This window comes from Lepidochelys kempii, chromosome 8 (assembly GCF_965140285.1).
Source record: "Lepidochelys kempii isolate rLepKem1 chromosome 8, rLepKem1.hap1, whole genome shotgun sequence".
In the NCBI taxonomy this organism is placed as follows: Eukaryota; Metazoa; Chordata; order Testudines; family Cheloniidae; genus Lepidochelys; species Lepidochelys kempii.
The window spans coordinates 49,086,094-49,098,253 of NC_136387.1; the positions used below are offsets into that span (position 1 = coordinate 49,086,094).

Genomic DNA, 12,160 nt, shown 5'->3' on the forward strand with positions numbered 1-12,160 from the left:
AAGAATTTAAATTCAAAACCGTTGGTAGTGAGAGAGATGGGGAAGGTGCTAATATACAAGAGTAAAACTAGCTACCAAAGAGAGTCCTCATAACCTCCTGTTGTCTAGAAGTAATCAGAAAATCAGTAAAGAACTGCCTCTGTTTTCTTTCGGTAATAAAAGAGCATGTTACATCATCAATTACTGTCTGTGTGCGGCGCCTTCCCCTGCCCCACAAGATAGTCAGTTGCTTCATAAAGATGTTTTAATCTGTATGGATCACTTAACAGGCTTTACTAGATTATTACTATGTCACTTGGTAAGTGTTCAGCTGTATGATGTATCAACATCCAAATGTTTATTATGTGGTATATGTGAATATTTTTTTATAGGCAGCTCATTAAAAAAAGAAATTAGGGGTAACTTTTAAATTTGGTGTGCATTTTGGGAGTGTATATCATGTCTTTAGGCAGTCATTCTAATACTTATGCTATATGCTCTGGAATGTGACTCAAGTTGATAATTCTTAGTACTTGGTGGCTAATTTGTACATGGTATGGGAAGCTACTTTGGCTCATGGATGGTGTCATACTAACTTTTGTGTACAAAGGCTTTGCTATCAAAATAGCACATGACTAGAATGGGCTAAGGGAGATGAGAAATCAATCACTTCTGTGGTTCATTCATGCATTTCAGCGTCAAAAAGGTACTGAGTAGCATGTTCAATCTTCCACTTGTACTCTGGGGAAGCCATTTTTACTTTTGTACCTCAGTCCCAACTATCCTCACAGCACGAGACAAAAGTACTGACACCCATTTCTGTTCTATATTGTGGTGCTAAAAGGAGCTGAATGACTGTCAACTGTCTCTGAGATGAGAAGTTACTCTTGTGATAGAGCAGAAATTCTATATTAGAATACAAATGCTGCTGTAAAGTTGCTGTTTGCCATATGACAATATATCAAACTTCTTTAGTATCTAAAAGAGGGTATCTTGAAAAGACACCAGGCCTAGATTTTTATCTGAAATTACCCTCCCATTCAGGCTGTGTCAAAATCTGAGTCTTTTTGCATAACATAGCTAAGATATGACCAGGGCCATCCCTGCCAATTATGGTGCCCTAAGCAGCCCAAGCACCTGTCTTACCCTCCCTGCGGGGGGGATGGGCTCCGCTCAAGAAGCAGGAACTGTGGGGAGCTGCTTTGGGGGGGCCCCCACAGGCCCAGAGCGGCCCGAGGGATTAGCGGGAGGGGGCCTGGTGCCGGCTGCAGGAAGTGGAGCGACCCGGCCCCAGCCCGCTCTGCTTCCCCGGGCCCAGCCGTGTCGCTTGCGTCAGGATGTTTGTGTTGGGGAAAGCACCACCCCCCGGCACTCACCGGTAGCAGGAAGTGCAGCAACCCAGCCCTCTCCGCTTCCCCTGCCCAGGCCCCAGCCCTGTTGCTTGGGGGTAGACCCCCTGCACTCACCGGCAGCGGGAAGCGGAGCAATGTGGCTGGGAGCTGCCACAGTGGAGCAGGCTGGGGATGGGTTGCTCTGCTTCTTGCCGGTGAGCGCGGGGTTGGGCCCGACCACTGCTGCTGGCGCAGGCCCCCTGCTAATCCTCTGGGTTGCATCCATCGCTGGGGGAAGAAATGGAATGGGGGTTGGGCTGGGGGCGGAGACTAAGAGCCGGGGTGGAGGGAGTTGGCACCCCCTGGGATGGCCCTGCCCCTTGCAGGGGGCACAGCCCGCGTGGGGGCCTGCGGGGGGATAGGGCTGGCCGCTGGAGTTGGTGCTGCCACGTATGCAGCATGTGGCTGCTTAGGGGACTATGAAATTTGGGGCACCAAATTTCATGGTGTCCTACACAGCTGCGTATTCCGCATATGCCTTGGGGTGGCCCTGGATATGACCTTTTCTTATCTATCTATCCACATTTCCAAAATGCTTGTTCATGCTGTCATCTTGCATCTCAATTACTGCAATGTGTTCTCTGGACTCGGTAAATGCAATTTTGCACCACTCATGTTTGTTTAAAAAAAAAAAAGTCACAAAGTTCATTTCCATGTCATCCTTCTCTTTGCATCCACTGGCTCTTCTTTCTCCATTACATGAAACATAAACTTCTTGTTTTCACTTTTAAGACCTTTTGCAGCCTAACGCCACACTGCTTATTCTCTTTCGCTAGTGAGACATTGACTCCCATCTCCTGCCAATGAAGCCAGTGTTTGTTGCCCACTGGTAAAATTTTCAGACAAGCACTTTTGTGCTCTAAACCATACTGCCCCTCTTGCTTGGGAGGAGCTTTCTGTAAACATTTGCAAATGTACTTTGTTAAAACTGTCCTTTGCCAGGATGTCTTCAACAACAACAACAATGGCTAGACAGCAAGTGTGTTGAGACCATTGCCTGCCATATTGATCAGCAGGATCCTAGTTTTCCATGATAAAAACCCAAAATGCTCGGACTAAAAAAATACATAAAAATCTGTGTTTTTCCACGATTAAAATGAAATGCTGAACTTTAGTTTCCCTAGCCACGATATATAGGTATTAGTTGATAGGGTGGATTTGATTTAAATCACTAGTCAGGAAGACTAGTGATTTAATCATGGATTTCTACATAAAAGTGCATTCTTGTTGGTTGTTATAAACCTAATACATATTCTTTACACCACAGAGATAGATGTAGGTTTCATTTTTAGGAGGTGTCATGCAGTCCCTGGGCGATGCTCTGGAACTGCTCCCTACAAAGCCAGGCAGGACTCTGGTGAAGTCTCCTCTCTGTGAGCAGACTGTCTTCAGGTCAAAAGCTCACACAGCTTCCATCTTCCTGGGTCTGACCTCGGAGAATTCAGCATCCTCTGCCCCTCCGTGCGCTTCCTACAGCGAGTCCGCCCAGGCTGGGTCCTGGGGAAGCCAGAGGGTCCAGCACCCCAACTTCGCAGTCAGACTTGGCTCTTAGCCAGCCAGTAAAACAGAGGTTTATTAGATGAAGGAACGCGGTCTAAAACAGAGCTTGTAGGTACAGAGAGCAGGACCCCTTAGCCGGGTCCATTTTGGGGGGCTGTGAGCCAGACAACCACATCTGCACTTCACTCCTTGTCCCCAGCCAGCCCCAAACTGACTCACCCTCCAGCCCCTCCTCCTCTCGCCTTCGTCCCTTTCCTGGGCCAGGAGGTCACCTGATTCCTTTGTTCTCCAAGCCTTTAGCTATCACCTTGCAGGGGGGAAGGGCCCAGGCCATCAGTTGCAAAGAGACAGAGTGCCGGCTATTTATGTACCCTGGCCCTTTGCTCTGTAACAATTACACTCCCTTATCCCACCACCTAGAGACTTAAGAAATGCATAGGGGAAACTGAGGCACCCCTACAGTATTCAGAGGAAACATTAAGAACAGTCCCGCTTCGTCACAGAAGGTACACACTATACATTTTTAAAGTGATTTACTCTGAAAACTTTTCAGATTAATTTTACAGCTATATCAGAAAATGAACGATTGTTTGGTTATTTCATTTACCAAAGGTAATTGAAGCAGATAGTTCACCTCCCAATGACTTCATAAATATCTCCAATTCAACAGGTTATTCATTAATATTTGGAGGATTTTCTTGCCATGCTGTATTAGGAGGTCTGTATTCTGGATTTTTTTCTTCAACAGCAAACATACAATATTTTAACAAAACAAGCACATCAATTTTTGAATTTAGTTAAACATTCAAGTTTTTTAAAATCAGGTTTGTTTTTGTTAAAATTGTTAACTAAAATAGTTAAATGAAATATTTAAAAAAACAAAAATTAAATCGACTGTCAGCCAGGTCAATGTGAGAAACTTAAAAGTATTGTCTTCTGCAGCTAACTCATTCGTCCTCACCTTCATTTTCCTGTTTGTTCATAATCTGGAAAAGAAAAACAAGCTTTCCTGCTTTTTCAGGTCCCAAACGATTTCTCAATTTGGAATGAATTAGTCCAAAGGAAGAAAATATTCTTTCTACACCGTCAGAAGAAGCTAATGCTGTTAAGTGTCTCTGATTCCAAGTGCTTAAGTGACTTCCACCAGTTCACTGGTGTGATTTTCTTAAAAACATCATCAGCAAACATGTTTCTTGAATGGTTCACCCTTAGCTCTGAAGTTTATTATAGTTGGCACTGTGGAGGGATGTGTGATGGATTGGGTGACAGAGACCCCCTTGGGATTGTCACCTGATGTGCTGAGACTACCTCTGAGCCTGTTTTCTCTGCCAGTTTGGGCCTCCGGAACCCTGCCTTGTTGAGCCAGACATGCCAGTCTGCTCCAGCACAGACCCAGGGTCTGACCCATGCGCCCCAACGCTGCAGACTTTACCAAAAACAGCTTAATAAGTGCTCCTGTCTCCAGCACCCAGGCATCCAGCTCCCAATGGGATCAAAACCCCAAATGAATCCGTTTTACTCTGTATAAAGCTTATACAGGGTAAACTCATAAATTGTCCGCCCTGTATAACACTGATAGAGAGAGATGCACAGCTGTTTCCTCCCCCAGGTATTAATACTTGCTCTGGATTAATTAATAAGAAAAAGTGATTTTATTAAATATAAAAAGTTGTATTTAAGTGGTTCCAAGTAATAACAGACAGAACAAAGTAAGTTACCAAGGAAAATAAACCAAAAAGCCTAATACATTAAAAAAAATGATAAAATCTCACCCTCAGAGATGTTCCAATGAGTTTTCCTAGTCTGGGCCCAATCCTTTCCCCAGTACAGTTCTTGTTAGCTCCAGCTCAGGTGGTAACTAGGGGATTTCTCATGACTGGAACCCACTTTGTTCTGTTCCACCCCCTTATATAGCTTTGGCAAAAAGCAGGAATCTTGTCTCTCTGGGTCCCCACCCTTCCTCCTAAATGGAAAAGCACCAGGTTTAAGATGGATTCCAGTCCTAGGTGACATGGTCACATGTCCTGTGAGACCCCAAGCCTACATTCTTCTTGGCCTGACTCACAGGAAGGCTTGCAAGTAAACAGAGCAATTTACAACCAATTGTTCTAGTTGATGGGAGCCAGCAAGATTCCAAACCACCATTTATGGCCTACACTTTGCATAATTACAATAGGACCGCAGAGTTATATTTCATATTTCTAGCTTCAGATACAAGAATGATACTTCACACACATAGGATGACCACACTCAGTAGATTATAAGCTTTGTAATGATATCTTACAAGAGACCTTTTGCAAGAAGCATATTCCAGTTACATTATATGAAAATATGCTAATGAGTATGAATAAAGTCATATGGAGTGCAACGTCACAGGATGATTGCTAGATGTCCATGTCATAGCCAGCTCCTCTTCTTCAGCAGTTAAGGTTTGACCCTGGTACCATGAATTGAGAATAGTTGCAAGAAAATGAGCTGGAGATAGTGCTTGTCCCATTCATTTTTTTAATGCTTGTAACTTAACTCTGTCATTGCATGTTTCTCTCTTAAAGATCTCACTCGTTTCCTTCCAAATTTCAACAGCGTCAGCAATAAAACAGCTATTTCCCAGTGTTTTGTTCAAGGCTACGGAAATAGGTTTCAGGGTACTCGGAATGCGTTCAACATTTGTCTTAAGCCCAGTGTTGAGAACTTTGGCTGTGACAGTGCCATCTATTTGTTCACAAACTGTCATCAGATTAGGCCAGTTCTTGATACAGTGCTCAAAACAGTCCACTACCGAGTTCCATCGCATGTCTTGTGGGAGTTAGCTTGGTTCCTTCCACTTTTTTCAGAACAGCTGCTGTAAAATGGTTGTTACGGAAGTATTTTTGCAATTTCAACCACATTAGCCTTTATTTCTGGAACACTGAAGTCTTTGATTAGGAGGTGCATCAAATGAGCACTGCAACCGTATGTTATTAGCTTGGGACTCTCTTCTAAATAATTTCTTCTAATCTTGGATACATTTGCAGCATTGTCTGTGACCAAGCTGTGCAGTAGACATTTGAGTTTTTTTAGCTTTTACTGCTGCTACTTGTAAGTATTCTGCTGTGTGTGTGTTTCCTGATGTATCAATTGTTTCTGTAAGGAAGACATTCCCTTCTTCTGTTGTCACACAAGCACGTACCACAGGATCATCGTGGACACTGCTCCACCCATCAAGACTGAGGTTAACAATTTTACCCTCTAGACCTTTTGCACACTGCTCAATTTCTGTTTCATACACTTTATCCAGCAATTTGCCTGCGACATCTGCTCTGTTGGGTGGACTGTATCCTGGTCTTAATGACTGAACCATGTTTATGAAATGTGAGTTCTCAATCATACGGAAAGGAGAGTTTGTTGCATAAACAAACGGGGCAATTTTTTCATCAATTACCTCTTTTTGTAATCTGCTGGTTCTTACCACAAACTTATCTATGGTTGTTTCTGGATGATGGAGTTGTTTTTCTTTTTGCTACAGGTGATATACTGTGGCTATGTGACATACATGATGTGACTGAAACACTATCATTGGCAGACTTGTGGCACCTTAGAGACTAACCAATTTATTTGAGCATGAGGTTTCGTGAGTTACAGCTCACTTCATCGGATCAAGTGAGCTGTAGCTCACGAAAGCTCATGCTCAAATAAATTGGTTAGTCTCTAAGGTGCCACAAGTACTCCTTTTCTTTTTGCGAATACAGACTAACACGGCTGTTACTCTGAAACCTATCATTGGCAGATAACTCTGAAACTATAGAAAATGATGGTGATCTTGAAGGTGGATAGTCTTCAGAATCCAGTATGTTGAGGATGGATTCTCCTAAACAAAATAAGTTAGTGCAGTTATTTCATTATTACCACCATACTGCTCATTTAGTATTACTCATTGCATTGACTGACAGTACTACTTTAAAGGTGAAATTGTAAAAGGAAGATCTGCCTATTTCAGCTATTTATTTTTGATCACAACTGTATTTAAAATGATAGTACCATAGAGCAACAACTATATTTTTTGCTCAAACATGAGAATTCAAGAATAATCCAGAAGCAAGACAGGCAGTCCTTAAGAAAGAAGGATGAAATAAAAAAGTTTACCAACCTGAAGATCCTGTATGTTCAGACATGTTCCTTTCATTATCTTCAACGCAGCTTCCTCCTGAGAAGGAACACTTCTCATGATGTTGTTTCATTCGGGCAACCAGTCCTTGCATTTCTTTGTTGCACTGTTTGCATTTTGCACGCATGCCTGTCTTACCCACACATAGAGGAACTTCATTAAAACATTTCCAAACTGGGTCTCTTTTATGGCCTGCTGCCTCTAGTGAGAGAATGGTATAGTTGATCTCAAATCAATGAAGGCTACCCCTTCTGGAATATGCTGCTTAAACAGTTTCACTTTTGTTTCCACTGCCTGACCCTCCCTTCTCATATTTATCTCCAGACTACTTCTCCTTGTCCAGATCTAATCTTCCCTAAATCGTTGAACTTTTTGAAACTTTGCACTTTTAGAGAGAGGTAAGGGATTGACTCAGTGTAGAGAAATTTGCAGAGAGACAATAGGGTTGTAGGTAGTTAGTTACATTTTTGCTGTTAACAAGGATTTTATCTCTGGAGACACAAATCCACAGTTTGAGAAGTGCAAAACTAAGCATCTCCGATGGTGTCTTCTGGACTTAGCCCTGAGTCTCATTGGATAGATAGAAAGATTAACCTAAATAATCTATACAGAAGCCCCTGAGACCCCATACCATTGCTTCCCTAATCCATGATCTATTGGAACTCATTTACAAAACTGTTCTTAAACATTACATGAACACATTGTCCCATACTATAGAATTAGAATTTATAATCCCTATTCCATGATGGGATACCTTTGAGTTATAATGTATCTTTATCTTTAGATTAGTTTTTTCCTCAAAAAGCATTTTATCAAAAAAATCCAGTTTAAATAAAAAAAATCTGATTTTTTTAAATTTGTTTTTTGAAAAATCACTGCCTTTTAGTCACCCTGTCAGTTGAACACAGTGTTTTATTGATATATTTAACATTTTAAAGCAAGTTTGAAGCCTACCAGTGCAATTAATCATTATAATAAAATTAATATAATTGCAGTTTGTATTTGTCTGCCTTCGAATGTAATCTACAGCTGTGGTGCATACAGTACAGAACTGCACATTACCATGAAATGTTGTCCTTGCCAAACTCAGTGACATGGTTTTAGGGGTGATTTTTTGGCATCTTCTCATAACTTTAATTTCTCACGTCTGGAGGCTGAAGTGAAATTGGAAATGCATTAAAACAGGAATCCCTGTATACTGTTGAAAAAACCTCTATACCCAAGAAGCAGTTTATTGGAGTATGTTTAGCTATGTAAATTTTAAAGTGCCTTCAAAAATCAACTACAAGAGGTGGAAGTTGTGCACATTGAGTAAGTGACACTGGTATTTTCAGTAAAATTTAGTTAACAGTTAATATATGCTTTTATTTTTTCACAAAGGTAAAAACTAAAGATTCTGTGCAAAAATGTAAATTCCATGTTTTCCTGTGGCAAATGGATTTCTAGGATCCCTGTTGATCAGTATTACCTCATTTCTTGTGCTCCTCTGCCCTTTTTCGACCTGTTGTCTCTTCTACTTAGATTGCAAGTTCTGTGGGGAAGGAGTGTCTCTTTGTTTTGTTGTTTTGTACAGCACCTGGTACAGCAGGACTGGGGCTCCTACATTGTACCTGAATACAAATAACAAATAACATTGAAGTTAATCAAATAGAAAGGCTGTCTAGGAAAACAGTCTTGCAGAATAACACTATTTCTTGAGGAGACAGGTTGTTTTTACTGGACATTTTTGTTCAAGAAAGACTTGATTTGCTGGTAGAATTCATATTACTTAATAATCGGTAAAATAATCCTCTTATAGTATAGTCCTGTTATCTCCCCCCCCCCCCCCAGCATTTCCCTTCACCAAGCGTATGCAAAAATTCACTCAGTGGAGTTTCACTATAATGAAATGAGGCCTACTTGGAAAAATATCCTCCCGCCTGCCCACCAAATATGTTTGGAGTAGTGGTAGGGCCTCTTCTTATTCCCTATAGCTTTGGGGCCTTTATCAGCAGTGTTTGCATAGGGCCCTTTACAAAAGCTCAATCTCCTCCTTAAGGGAGCAGCATCAATAATATTGAGAGGCATACTTATGGTTCCTCACCATACTGGGGGTTGTGGCAATTTCTCCTCCCAGGTTTCAGCCAAGCCTTGTCTACATTAAAATATTTTGTCTTGTAGCAATGGTGCAACTATGGGTGCTAGCAACAGTAGGAGTTCTAATGTAGACAGGGTTTGAGCATATTTGTCATGGTGACTAATTGCTGCATTCCAAGAAGAGGGCAATGAAATTTTATTCTAAAGTGAATCTTCAGTGAAAATCAGAGCAGTTCAAATCCCCTGAAGTGCGTTGAAGCACTTTCACCCCACTTCATTATAACAGGAATTTCTCTATAATAGAGTAATATAGTAAGTGAGCTCCAAGCACTTATATAGCATGTTAAATTTTCAAAGCATTGTACAGACATTAATTGTTGTAGTTTTTGTAATAATCACATCATTGCACTTTCTTCCCTGTGTCTTTATTCTCATGCATTTCCAATGTGGTGCTGGAAGGGATTATTACTTGGCCATTAAGTGAGAGAACATTTTTACAGAGATTTTTAAACTCTGGAACAAAGTTTATTGCAACACTGAATCTCTCAACTAGGCTTGGGTGGAGCTCACATTACATCATTCGTCTGAAAATATTTCTTAAATATGTGAGTGTTTTTGAAATGGTGAGATGATGTCTGAAAGAGCACAGGTACAGTTAAAACTTTAACCCCAGCTGGTAATCTCTACCACAGTAGTTGCAACCACAGGACAGTGGCTTTGCTGGAAGCACAGCCTTCTGACAAGAGTATACTGTATAAAATCTGTATAAATCAGTCCCTGGATAGAATGGAGTTCTGCAGTGATTCCAAGATTTCTGTTTATGACGTCTGCAAGCCTAGAGGAGGTCAAATTTTCAAGGTCATATTTATGTTCTTGAACTTTGCTGGAGTTACATGTGTCGATATGGGCACAATGAAGCCACCATTCTTTAGGGAAGAGCCAAAGACTTGTTTTGGCTCTAGAGCAGGGGTTCTCAAACTGGGGGTTGGGACCACTCAGGTTTGTGAGGTTATTACGTCGCAAGCTGTCAGCCTCCACCCCAAACCCCACTTTACATTTATAATGGTGTTAAATATATTAAAAATTGTTTTTAATTTATAAAAGGGGTGGTCACGCTCATAGGCTTGCTATGTGAAAGGGGTCACCAGTACAAAAGTTTGAGAACCCCTGCTCTAGAGCTACCATAGAGCATGCCAAACAATTTTATTTTGTGGTTGGGACTTTGAAATAATGAAAATGACAATTCAGAATGGAGTGTTTTAATCCCTTCTCCTTTTTAATTAGTATATTTTTAGATTGTTTTTCACCTTCCCTTTAAATGGTCAGGAAGGGAAGGAAAATGAATGTCTCTTGTAGGGTCTTGCTATCTAAAATCATGGTTTGGAAGGCCAAAAATAAAAACTCTTTTTGAGTTCCCATTAACCATTATGTTTATATAATTTAAAATATTCTGTTCTTTTCGTTAGGCACTATTTTTCTTCTGCAACTGCTATTAAATATATTTATCAATTAGAAAAGGATAGCTGCGTACAGTTTCAGAGCTGACTCAGTGTTTGTACATTTTTTTTTATTAGGTTGGTGCAGCAGGAGGGGATTGCAGTTCTGAAATGGAAGTCCGGTCCTCATTTGATAAATTTAGTCAATCATCTGAATCTGTGTCCACATTAAACAGTGAAGAATTTGTCTTGGTTCATCAGCAACCTGAGGATCCCTGTGCAAAAGATGAGAAACCTCAACTAAAAGTACACTTTTTTTTTTTCTTAAATGCGTAGTAAGAATCTCTTGCGCCAAAAGATTGTGATTTATATTACAATTTATTTAATTGACTTTGGTGTTTGTGCAGATTCTTAAAATCCTTTACTTTTGTTCTTGCTGTATATATTTGCAAAATGAACGGACCTGAGTGAGCAAATCTGTTTGTCTAATGAAGATTTCAGTCCAGTCACTTATGTATTTCAAGATTTTCACCAGTTTTCTGATGCTCTGCATTAGCCAAGTCCCAATCCAATGATTTAGGTTGTCTGCTCTGCAGGATGAAGTTGAGCTGCTGGATCATATTTACTGCACCTTAAATATTGCAAACCTGGCCACCCAACTCAAAACCGTCCTTAAGATAAAATGATGGGGAGAGGGCAAAACTGCCTTGCTAATTCCACAATATCTAAGGAAATAGTGGCCTCATAGTATTTGAAGATGTGTGGCAGGCAGCTGATTGAAGATCATACCATCAGGACGGTCCAGGCACGTACCAGAAGAACTCCTTAATTTCAGCCACAGGAACTGGTGCACCTGCAGCTGTCTCTTGAACAAAACTGAAACACTGCTTTTAAGAAACCACGCACAGCCAGGAGAGCCCCTTGTTCTAAGGTCTTGGCATCTAGTTTTGCAAGTACTCACCAAATCCATTAAACAGTGGTTTGCTGGGTGGTTGGGTGTAGGTTTTTAAAAATTCATTAAAATTTAATTTAAATTTAAAAAAACATTTATATTTATTTTAAGGTACCTCTTAGATGAGATTTAGAATTTGTTTCCTGGGAAAAACACAACCTTCCATTTGAGTCAGTGTTCCCTTGCCCTCTTTCTACCCCAAGCCAGCTCAGACCATGAGAAGCACTGAAATGTGTTGGATGTGGTCAAGGATGTGAAGTTTTACTTGCATAAAACAAAGCCCTGGGGAAAGACTGATGCAAATTTGTCTTTATATGGAGGATCTAAAAAAGTGAATAGTTAAGTCTACTATTGCAAGATAGTCCTGTAACTTGTAGGCGATCGGTTATACAAGAAGTCTCCTTCTGTTTGAGTGAGTGCACACGCTAGCAGGTGCATGACTGCTTCATGGGCTCAGCAACACAGAGAACCTTTGAGGAGATGTGTTGGGTTTCAGTGCACTCGGTTTTCAGTGCTCTGTTTACTAGGCCAGGGGTTCTCAAACTTCACTGCACCATGACCTCCTTCTGATGACAAAAATTACAGCCTGACCTCAGGAGTGGGGACCGAAGCCTGAGCCTGCCCAAGCCCTGTCACCCTGGGTGAGTGGGCCAAAGCCTGAGCTCCACCACCCCAGGTGGGT

The 12,160-nt window shown here is 41.1% G+C and overlaps 1 protein-coding gene across 5 annotated transcripts in view; it reads left to right on the forward strand.

Moving 5' to 3' along the window:
• The window catches only part of RABGAP1L (RAB GTPase activating protein 1 like), a 530,390-nt gene that overhangs the window by 53,839 nt on the left and 464,391 nt on the right, over window positions 1-12,160 (forward strand). For all 5 annotated transcript variants that reach the window (XM_073356445.2, XM_073356440.2, XM_073356444.2 and 2 more), the window contains exon 2: window positions 10,665-10,832. In XM_073356445.2, coding sequence (XP_073212546.1) covers window positions 10,698-10,832 — 135 coding nt within the window. In that variant the 5' untranslated portion in view covers window positions 10,665-10,697. The remainder of the gene's footprint in view (window positions 1-10,664; window positions 10,833-12,160) is intronic.